Source organism: Elephas maximus, chromosome 6, assembly GCF_024166365.1.
Source record: "Elephas maximus indicus isolate mEleMax1 chromosome 6, mEleMax1 primary haplotype, whole genome shotgun sequence".
Classification (NCBI taxonomy): Eukaryota; Metazoa; Chordata; class Mammalia; order Proboscidea; family Elephantidae; genus Elephas; species Elephas maximus.
In genome coordinates, this window is record NC_064824.1 from 104,014,742 (window position 1) to 104,026,866 (window position 12,125).

Consider the following 12,125-nt stretch of genomic DNA (forward strand, 5'->3'; position numbering starts at 1 on the left):
CCCTTTGCTATTTTCTGTATTTATTATGGCTGTTAAAAACTGTGTATTTTATTCCATTCTGTGTCCCATGATAATCTTGTGAAATTTCTTTATTTTTCTTGCAGCCATGCTAGTGTAATTCCTATTATGCTTTTTAATAAACTCCACTAAAAATAAAGCAACACAAGAGTATAGCTAACGCTATTAGATGGAAGCTTACTATATTTAGCCATCTCTGATTCTTATATTTTTGGAGTCAGTTACCTTACTCAAACACAATTTCATGAACTAGATTGATAATCACCATAATGTTCTAGATCAGTATCTCTGGGGGTTTCTTAAAAGAAAATGTGAACGTAATTAATTTTGTTAATTTGTTTCCATTGCCTGCCTCTATCCTGGATCAAAAATGACAGTTCAGTGGCATTCAAAAACATCCATTTTTAAAATAATTGTATTGGTCTCACTTTATTGAACATGCTGTGTATATGTGCAAAGCCATTGGGGTAGTACAAAGATGAATCAGATACAAACTTTGCCCTCTAGAGGCTAGTAGGCTAATGAGTCAAAGTGATAACGAGAACACGCGGTACAGTGTAGTATTTACCAGAATATACAGATAAAATGCTCTGGGCATCTGAGGCAAAGGAAATGCTTTCAGATGGAGGAATCAGGGAAAATGTTGTAAGAAAAGTGGCATTTGAGCTAAGTCTTAAAGGATGAATAGAGGTTGGACATTAAATTATTAGATGAGATCAACAAGGAAGGGAATTTCAGAAGGAGGGAGAAGCAGAAGAAACAGCACGGAAGTGGGAAAGTAAGTTGATGTGTGCAACTTGTATCTTGGTTGATTGGCCAGATAATAAAGCTCAGAGTGCAAGAATAAGGAATACAGACTACATTTGATAGTGAAATCTTATTGTAGGGTTTTGCGTAGGCTATAGACACAACAAAACTTGGATTTTAGTTGTGTATAACAATTCATTGGGTAAATGGAAGAGGATTGGTATCTACTAGAAGCCTGATACTCCTTGAATACCTACTGTGGCAATTGCAGTGAGAGGTACCAAGGACCTGCACTGTGGAGCCTGGGGGGAAGCTTACAGATGGGAAACCTTCAGGTGAGAGAAATAGTTCAGAGATAGTACACAGGTGGAATTTTGGGGATTTAGCAACTGCCTTTTTGACTGCTTCAGTCTACAACTGCCACAGGTTTCTTCCCTTCCCTGTTTAGCAAAGCACATTCCTCTGTGATCTTGAAAGAAAGCTTATACTGGCCTTCACTGCTGTGAATTTTCCAGTTATGGCATGGACTAGTAACTTCCATTTTCTTTTCACCCTCTTTCTCTCTAATCCCCTGTGCTTAGTCTTCTGTTCAAACCACTCTACTTGAATTGCTTTCTTAAAGGTCAACAGTAATCTCCTTTCAGTCAGAAGTATGGCATTTTCTCTGGCCTTATTCTTCTTTTCTGCTCTACTGTATTTGGTCATTAGGTCATTCATTCACTCACTCACCCATTCAAAAGTATTTATGGAGCTCCAAGCCAGACACTATATAAGGTACTCTAATGGTTAGAAGGCATCCTTGCCCTCAAGAAATGCATTGTCCTGTTGAAGGGACAGACACATGGATAATTAGAATCCATCCTACTAAACATTAGATACAAAATGTCATGTGAGCCCAAAGGAAAGAGCTACTCACTCTGCCAGCAAAGGTCAAGGAATTTTTCACAGAAGTAGTGTTTGGGCTATTTCTTGGAGAATGGAAAAAGCTCACTGGGCAAAGAAGTAAGGGGAAGAGCATAGTGTTTTCATTGTGGCTAAAGCATAAACATCTAGAGGAAGAATCAATGGGATTCTTGGCTACCATGCCCAGAGAGCACCAAGTGTTTACAGAAAGGACTGGACAAGCATAAAGGTTTCAAGCGAAGTAACAATATCAGGTTAAGAGAGTTCACTCAGTGGAGGATGGTGTGAATGGGGGGAAGAAATAGACAAGGAGACCAAGTAGCAAGAGAAGAGAAGGGCATGAATGGAGAAGCAGCATGGGTGGACAGGAAGGGACAGAGCCAAAAGACATTTTTAAGGTGGAAGAACAAGTCTAATGCCATGAATTTTTCTCCCTCCTGGGATTCTGTGACCTACACTATCCTGCAAGCTGCTGCGTTGCTAGATGACCAATAGCAGCAATGGGGTTTGGATGTGTGAAACTTGGGATGGAGGAAGGATTGAAAGGGAACCAGGAGAGCTGAGCAAAAGAGGCTGTTCTGTCTTTTAAAACAAATGAAAAACCCTTTAAAATGGAAAAGGGGTGTTTATGGACAGAGCCAGCCTTGTAAAGCAGAAAGCTATTGTTGCATGAGGAGCATAAAACGAATTTGATCAAACTTAACGCCTGTATTTTGAACCAAAAGAAAATCATTAGTTGTACTATTTTGTAAGCAATCAGTAGTTGTACTATGATGTAAATAATTATTAGAGAAAGGTTTAAAATTTGTCTAAATATAAAAAATAAATACAAAGGAAATATCTTTTTTTTTTTTTTGCAGTGAGATCTCAGGGAGAGTTTAAGACAATTCATCAGCAGGCAGAATATATTGAATTCTATTAACAGTGTAGACATTTGATAATTCCTTGGGTGAATCTTTCTCCTCCTTCTCTATTCCTCTCTATAGATCTGTTGTGCCTATATCTGTATCTTCCTATTTTGCCCACTCTCTTTGCCCCTTTCTATCACATACAGGCCCTCCATTTACTCTCACTCATTGAAGCCAGTTGCTGGAACTGATCCATGGACACCTGAGGCTACAGTTTTAATTTTTTTGGCATGCCTCTCAAGATCATCTTGTCCTGACGCCTTATTTCAGACAGTTCCCCTTGGACATTCATCGCTGGTTCTTATGTGTCTTTCACATTCCTGATTCGTCACCATATTCGGGCCACTGGGATGTGTTTCATGCTACTCTTATTTATTCACTATGTGGCATAATTTGACACTGAGCATCGTTTCTATTTGATAGAGTCCCTGGTTGTTCATGCTGAAAACCCTGCCTTTATCCAAGACATGTCTTTGGCCTGCTGTCAACTTTCAGCTTCCCACAGCCTCCACAGCAGCCTGCTCAGCCATGAGCACATGCTAACTTCTTTCAAAATTAAAATATGTCACATCTTATAGTAAATCATTGTATCGGCCTCTCACTCCAAAAGCTTTCAATATGTAGCATAAAATTACAAACCATTTTACTGGCCTAGCTTATGTGTCTAAAATATTTTCATATTAACTCATTCTATACTACATTCGTTATCTCAGTGCGCTATATGCTCACATTGACTTTGGTCTCGTAATATCTCATATTACTCACTTCCCTCCTAAAATATCTCCCGATCTGATATAAGCCTTATCTTACCTTATTTCCATTTTATACCAAGTCAGAGGAGATCCTTCTATTGAAGGTTCTCAAAGTGTGTACTTGATCCCAAACAAAATCATAACAGAAGTGTGTCATCATGATCAATTTAATAGATACAATCAGGCATATATATATATATAAGAATATTTGTTACATTCATTTTACAAAGCAGCATTTTATTTCTTTGATCAGCCTTGATTATATCCCAACATCTATACATAAACAAATTCACTGTATTTAAACAAACTCTAATTTGAGGTTACTACATAATTTTTTTTATTACATCAGTAGGCATTTTGTGCTTGGTTTTTGGAGGGGAGTAGGAATAATTGTTTCCCAGGAGTTTGGGAAAATTTGAATTCTTATTCCTAATTTGATAATTAATGCCTAATTTAGTAAGGTAATCTAAAGCAGTGAATTAAGTTAGCCAATACGTTACTCAGTTGGGTAGATTTCCATTGTCTGCCTTGAGCCAAGCACTTTAAATGCAGTGTGATCTATGTTTTAATAAGGTTTGGGCAAACTGGTCCTAAACCTCTTCCCTGAAGCCTTGTGTTATAAAATATGGCATCTACTTTGATTAGTTATGTAGTTTCTTTTATTTAATAATGTGCACCACTCTATTGAAACAAAAAGTTAGCCTACAGTGTAACTTACATCAGACAGTATGAGGAAATCTGTGCTGAGAAGGGAAGGCCTGATTTCTTTGGACCCAGGATCAGCCACAACCTGTGTCCCAGAATGACCACCACTTTAGCCAAAGTTTGTGACTCTGGAAAGAATTCAAGAAGCTTGAGTTCTGTTCCTGGCATTGCCACTGGCCAGCTGTGAGACCTGGGGCACATCAGTCCCCTTTGGGTCTCAGGGTCTTATCTAAAAGATGAGGGGTTAGGTGAGATGACCTTTAATCCCTTTTGGCCCTTAAATTCTTTGATTCTACGAAAGCCATGAGTCTTTCTGACACTAAAACCACATCATCACAAGGGATCAAAGGATGAAAAACTAAGAGCAAATAAAGGTCGAGTAACATTTAAAGGCAAGTGCTTTCAAAACATCAAGACTCAAAGAGACACTCATGTTCAGAGTAGCATCTCAGAATTCTTCTTTAGAGTATTACTACTATGTCAGGCCAATGTCAATAACACTAAGTGGGTCAAGGCTTTTTGTTCATGATTAGCATGTTTTACCATCGCTAGATACCTAAGTATAAAAATGTTATTACCACATCTAATACAATTTATATAGCGGGTTTCATCTTTTGAGAATAGACACCAGTAAGGAAGAAAAAAAATTAAAAAAAAAAAAACAACTTCATAGCTTGAAAGAATAGATTTAAACTTCTTGAGAAATTTTCATGAAAATATACAATATCTTCATCACAAAGTAAAACCCTCGTTCAAAGACTGCCACAGAAATAAAGATAATTGTTATAGCTCATGGTTATTGGGCTCTTACTGTGTGTTAGACACTACTCTTAGTGCGTAACATATCTTATTCAATCCTTACAACAACTTTTGATAAATTCTGTTACTATCCATTTTATGTTGAGGAAACTGAGGCCAAACAACCCTGGCATCTCGCTTTAGAGCCCAGGCTCTAACTAGATCACTACATTATCCTTCTAACTGAAAGGAGAGAAGAGTTTTTATACAAAGGTCTACTGAGAATCTGACAGAAACAAGGAAGGCAAAGAAACTGTACCAAGCATCCATAAAGACTCAAAAAAGCTCAGAAATCTATAATCAAGTGAAAGCAGGTCTGTATATTTATCTGCTTGTTGGTTTACTGTACACTTCTACAGCACTTTCTCTGTACCAGACACTGTTCTGTTCACTTTTCAAATGCTAGCTCATTTCATCCTCTTAACAACACTGGAGAGTGTAATTATACCCATTTTACACGTAAGAGGTCCAGTAAGTTGTGCACGTCACACAGCTAATAAGTATCAGAGCCAGGATTTAGCACCATGGAGCCCTGGTAGCACAACAGTTAAGCACTCAGTTGCTAACTGAAAGGTTGGTGGCTTGAACCTACCTAGCGACTTCTTGGGACAAAGACCTGATGATCTGCTCCCATAAAGATTTCAGCCTAGAAAACCCTGTAGGGCAGTTCTACTCTGTCATGTGGGGTCACTATGAATCAAAGTTAACCCAATTGTACCTAATGTAACATAGCCCCACTCTGGCATCTGTACACTTGAGCACTACGCTGTGCCACCACTTACAGGTACTTCCTGAATCTAACCACTGTATTGCAATAATGGAGTTTCAGGCATTCTTTCATTCCACAATATTATTATTGCTGAGTATTAAAACAATATGAAATGTGCATGACTGATGAGTTTCAAGAAAAGATTAAACTTATTTTGGTATACAGTATTTGATTAAAAAGTCAAGACCACCTGTTCAATTTAGGATTCCCATTCAAAATAGTTAACACATTTTTGTTCTGTTAAAGTGTGAAACCCCCAACTGTTTGAAAAACTCAACCCTCAGTACTTATCGTATTTACCAAGGATGTTTGATAACTTGACATTTCACTATATTTGATATCAGGACAGATGTTATGTTGAAATGAGCTACCATATTTACTTTCGAAACGTGAGAATACCAAGGGAGAAAGTGTCTACAATATCATTTATAAAAAGTATATAAATATAATTTATTCTTACATCAAAAAATAAGGTATTGTCTGTAATTCCTTTATATAATCCCCTCCATCCTTAAGCAAATAAATGAAATATTCAGCAGAAAGAAAATTGAGATTGACTACTAGTACTAGAAACCATATCAGGGCATTTCATATATTTCGTATATAACATGTGTCTAAATTGTCAACCATCCTTCTATTTCCTTTTGGTATTATTGATGAGCAGACTGTTTGCTCTATATTAGCATTAGTTTTTAGAAAATAGACCTAAATAAAGTAGAAAACCAAACTGCTGCACACATCAGTCATTCAACGGGGTGGTTTTCTATGAACAATACTAACCCTTTAGCTTGTTAAAGGAAGGGCATGCACAGCCCCTCGAGAATCTCTTAACCCGCTTTTGGGCTTTGCTAGTATCTGGTGGCTTCTTTTCAAGTGCTAGTGTTTTCCAGGCTCGCCTTCCCCACTTAAAGTTATGTATTGTACAGTGGGATCCCAATTAGCAGAAATCAGTGAAGAGTAAAACATGATATTAGCCAGAGAATATTTTATTTAAATTGTACAGGGTGATAGAAACAGAGCTGCTGCATCTCACATAGAAACCTGAGATTCAAGAATTGGTTTAAAATGCCTGGTTGGAAGCTACAGAGAGAGCTGAGGGTTTGTGTTCAAAATGAGACCTGTTTCATTTTTTTTTTTTTCCTAATTCTAAGCCTAAATCTGGCATTTGGCTTCTTTCCTCAGCTCTGGGGTGGATTCAGCGGTGTATTTTCCGGATCAGCACATCAACTTCAGACCTGTGACACCGGCCAGGCAGCCTGAATCAATTAATCTAAAAGCCTCGAAGAGCATGGACCTCGGTAAGCGAGGGTGAGGTGACATCCGGGTCAGCTCTCCAGCCCCAGCACATCCATCTCCTGAAGCTCCTGCCTTTGTTTCCTAAACTCAAATCTCAGGGAGTAGGGTGGCTGAAGTCTGGAGGATGGAATAATGGCCATCCTGTCTTCTCTCACACATTTAATTGTAATTATCTCCTTTTTCAAAATAAGACAAATGATCTGTTTTTATAAAGTGGTCTATGAAATGTCCTCCCTTTACAAGTTGGAAAAAAAATATGAGTTCTTCTTCTCAAGGATCTAAATGCTGTGGGCATCTCTGACTCGCCTGCTCTTTGTGTTTGCATTCTGGCTTCTGCCCGTGCTTTTTCATTTCTTATGCATGTTTACCTGTTGCAGGGCTTGGGAAGATAATGTGGTTAAATGAATCCTCTACCATGGTGCTTCCCCTCCTGTCATCTTTTCCATGTGTGATGGATAGGGATAGTAGGGGTGGAAAAGATTCATCTCTTTAAACGCCTGTCTCCAAATCCTGTGACACTGGAGGGAAAAAGGGTCCCTGGGTTTCCTACCCTGGAGCTGTCAAGGTTCCTTGGTTCAGTGCCTAAGCAACCTCATCAAGGTTATGAGCCCCACAGAGAATTTCCAGGAAGCTGTTGGCTGCTAGGGCAGAGCAAGGGTCCCTGCAAACCTGAGAGCTATGTTTTCCAGCCCCTGGAACATGGAACTCTGGAAGGTATCTCAGATGCCCAAAAACATGGCTGCTGTCCCGTGGGCTCTTAGAGAGAGAGAGCTATTAGAAAACATTGTGAGTGCAAAATAAATTCTTACCAAAGTACTCACTGCCTTCTGAATGGACCAAGTTTTGCATTTTTTTTTCCTTGAAGCATATTACATATTTCATTAGTAGTGACAATAAAATAGAATAATCAAAACTGCACGCTTCATAAAACAATCTGATAAATAGTGCTTATCTGTTACTCATTTATGGGAGTTCAGAAAAATGTTCAGTCATGATGAAACAAGAGAAATTGATTCCGTTTTCTGTAAATTAACTCCATCACTTGGATGCATTTGCTCTAATCACCTGTAGTAAGTGACTGATAGAAAACTTCAACAACCAAACTGCCCTGAGCACTAGTCAGAAAAGAGTATTTTCTCAAGCGTGAACCTTTGACAAACCAAAGGAATCATGTGTGACAGTGACATAGGTTATTTCTAACAATTTAAGAGCAATTTGTTTTTATAGAGTATTTAAGAAACATTTCCAATTCTGTCTCCCTAATTTCTCTATGAGGAAGATGAATGTATGAAAACCGCCCTTAATTCTGAGGGTGAGAACAAATATATTACTGTTTTCCTCATTAGTTAAAAAAAAAGTGGTCAGTAGTATGGTTCTAAAACATCCCTGCAATAGAAAATAATAGCATGCATTTTTATTTAAGAGAAAAATATCAAATTCTTAAAAAAAAAAAAAACTTAAGGAAAGTCCAGTTGAATTTGTACTTATATCTTTTTTATTACTGAAATCTTGGCTTTTGAGAAGTTTCCTCTTTTAAATTGAACTAGCCCTTGCCAAATATGTGTAGTTTGCAGTCACCCACTGCATTTTATTGTACTTACACCATGAATGACAACAGTAATAGTGATGTTTATTCAATTTACAAAATTTGACCACTCTCGGTCTATTTTCCTCAGGACACAAGTGCCAGACTAAAAGCATTGACTAAAATAAACCATTCAACAGAGCTCTCAATAACATGTTATAAAAACATTTTTCAAGTAACTATCCAAGTTCTGCCTCTTCCAGCAAGTGACAGTTTAAAGCTAATAGTCTTGCTGAAGACTCTGAGGGTCAGCATTCTATGACCACTGTGATCCCTTCTCCCTAAAATAGTCACGCAAGAGCAGTACATGTGTTGGCTTTCTCAGTGAATAAACTCAAATGATACCCCAATGGTAAACACTGGGAAGTCTTCTCTGTTTGATTAGGTATACAGAGTATTGTATGTAGTTTAATTTTCTGATATAGCACTGGGCCAATGTAAGAAAATAATGTATTTGCTAAAAAGATTGGGGACTGTGCTTATAGGACTAGTCCTCAGCAGGATCAAGGTGTATTCTTTAAAAAATGTAAATGTAATTCCTGAAGCATTTAAAATAGCAATCCATATGGTTCAAAATAAAAATAAAAAAAAAGAAAGAAAAGGGATCTTCTGTTTATTGTGTAATTTATACTGGATTCCTGCTTTATAAAGTCTGCAGGAATCCTCAAAAGCTAAAGGGCCCCATCAGGACCCTCTTTGTGTGTTTGTTTGTTTGCTTCATTTTTTTTTTGTTTTCTTTCTTTTTCTGCTGAACCTAAGCTAGTGTTTTAACTTGCATATTACCAAGTCATTGTTCATATATTCAAAAGGTGAATGGGTTCCATGTATTTACTGTTGCTTCGGCCAGGCGCTCCTTGGAAACTCTATGGCGCAGTTCTGCTCCATCCTATAGGGTCGCTATGAGTCGGAATCGACTCGAGGGCACTGGGTGGGTTATATTTTTAAAGGCAGATAATTCTTACTGGGAAAAAAATGAATTTTCCTCATCTCCATCTCCTTTTTCTATTTCCCAGACACAAACATGGATTAAAAATAGTTTTCTATGTATATCCCCTAGATAGCATTCCACCTATCTATTATTCGCCCCATCCATCTATATGTGTCTATAGCACATGTACTGTTTCTTTATAGTTGTGTAGTGTTATATGAGTGAACCTTGATTTACAATTTACTTTTCACCCTTTGATGAAATTTGGTCTTACCTGAGGAGTTTTTGTTTTTGCTTTTATATTCAGGGATCTATTTGCATTTCTTATGTGTGAATTCCTTATTGACATTATTGACTCTTCCATCCCTTCTCTATTGATTTGGAATGCAATCGCATTGAATATTAAATATGGGTCATATTCAGAACTTACTTGGCTATTCTCTTGATAACATTAGTCATTCCCCATGCCAGCAGTATTCTGTTTAGATTAACAACTCCAAACCCATTGTTGTCAGTTCAGTTCCAACTCATAGTGATCCTATAGGACAGAGTAGAACTGCCCCACAGAGTTTCCAAGGCATAGTCTTTATGGGAGAAGACTGCCACACCTTTCTCCCTGGGAGCAGCTGCTGCGTTCGAACCTCCAACCTTTCAGTTAGCAGCGGACTGCTTAACCACAGCACCCAGGGCTCCTTAGAGTACCAGCTATTGCATTGTATTTTGATAGCTTATAAGGCAAACTTCCTCTAAATTTCTCTTCTTTTGTAAAGTTGCATTGGTGCTTCATATTCATTCACTTTCACACTCGAACTTTAGAATCAGCTAATCAAGATGAATATAAAGAGTAAACAGAATGCCTCTACCGTGTACGTGTGTGTTTGTATGTGTGTGTTACAGTTAATTATGATGCTTGCTGTTAGTTTCTGATAGAAACTTTTTATCAGGTTAAATATGTTTCTTTTTATTTCTGATTTCCTAAAAAGTGTTGTTGTTTTTTTTTAATTCATTTTTAAATTAGGAATAGATTTTAAGGAACACTGGTGGTATAGTAGTTAAGCGCTGCAGCTGCTAACCAAAAGGTCAGCGGTTTGAATCCACCAGGTGCTCCTTGGAAACACTTTGGGGCAGTTCTACTCTGTCCTAGAGGGTCACTGTGAGTCAGAATCAACTCGATGGCAATGGGTTTGTATCCAGAGTGATTATGTATATTTTGTTTTTATTAATATATTCAACTACATTAACAGATTCCCCATTATTTTTTTGAATGCCTCCAAATTATTCTTTGCACTTGAAAGGTTGCACATTTCATTAACTGCAGAACTTAACCACTGTACCACGAGAGCTCCTTACATATTATCTATGTGCTCTGAAATGCAAGCATAAAACTCTAACTCTGATTACAATTTTACTCAGTGATGTTAATTCCTATGTATCTATTATAATTCTTTGTTTTTTTCTTTAATATCCTGCCTCAGTATTTTGTGAGGACTTTTGCCAGCATGCACAAGGTCACATTTAAGTCACATCACAAATGATTAAAATGATGGGTGGAAGGAAATTTATTATTAAATAATTGGCTGTAACTATGCTTAGTCAATGGGTTTTGGGTGCCATTTAAGAGACTGGATAGATACTTCTGGGTTTTTGAGAAAATCCATCTTTTCCTACTAATTGTAGACTTTCCTCTATTTATTTAAATTACCACAATTACTATGTTCAGTCTGGATCCCTTTAATTTGCTCATAATTGAGCTTGTGTGGGTGCTGAGTTGGAAGCTCTCAGGAGCTGAATAACACAGCTGCCTCTTTGGCCTTTGGCATAGGGTTTCCCCCCAAAGAGCTGCCCTTATTGGCAGTATGCCAGGAAGTTACATTCAAAGACTTTTTGATGAGGTATAAAAATCTTTAATTTCCAGACCTGGTGTTTTATGACCCCATAATACTTTTTAAGAATTAGTTTGAATTATTCAGTGGACTGTGCTTAAGTATTTTGGCCCCTCCCTTGACCTTTTTTTCTATAGCCCCTTTCAAAGTTAAGTTTAAAACGCTATTTCCCACAAGTTTTTTTTTTTTTTTTCCTTTTTTCCTGAGAGTTTTCTCTACTGTTTCAAATTGGCTTCCTCACTCCCACTTCAAGAGGGTGTTCTGTAACACCATCAGGAGCTGACTGAGGGCAGTGCAGATGGAAGATGCTGGCCAGCTGTCCTGCCTCTAGTAAATGAGAGGAAATGAGCTTAAAGTGATGCATGAGGCATTTAGACAAAATTTTAGGAACTTTCCTGACAATGAAGATTGCTAACATTCCATGCCTTTAGTCTCTTAAAAAAAAAAAAAAAAGCACATGCCTTGAATGACACTCCTAAAATCAGGATGATAGAGAGATTGGCTGCTTTTTTTTTTTTTTTTTTTTCCGAGAGATCCGTGATTCACCAATTTTATTTTCTGATAATTGTTTTTTCTAAATTTTTTAAATTAGAAAATGTTTGTAGATATCCCCAGTTGGAGGAAATTTTAAATCAAAAATGTCGCTATGAGTTGGAGTCAACTCAATGGCAATGGGTTTTTTTTTTTTTCTTTTTTTTTTTGGATAGATCAAGAATGGTAAATGTTTAGGTTAGGTTATGACATTCCTCTCAGAGAGTAAGTAGCTCTTTAGCTCTAGGATCAGATAAAAGAAAGACTGAAAAACTTAGTTAACTCCACTCTACTGTGCTAAT

The 12,125-nt window shown here is 37.4% G+C and overlaps 1 protein-coding gene across 11 annotated transcripts in view; it reads left to right on the forward strand.

Moving 5' to 3' along the window:
* PARD3B (par-3 family cell polarity regulator beta) overlaps positions 1-12,125 on the forward strand; it is a 1,165,226-nt gene that overhangs the window by 732,990 nt on the left and 420,111 nt on the right. For all 11 annotated transcript variants that reach the window (XM_049888916.1, XM_049888918.1, XM_049888913.1 and 8 more), the window contains one exon: positions 6,783-6,898. In XM_049888916.1, the coding sequence (XP_049744873.1) occupies positions 6,783-6,898 (116 nt within the window). The remainder of the gene's footprint in view (positions 1-6,782; positions 6,899-12,125) is intronic.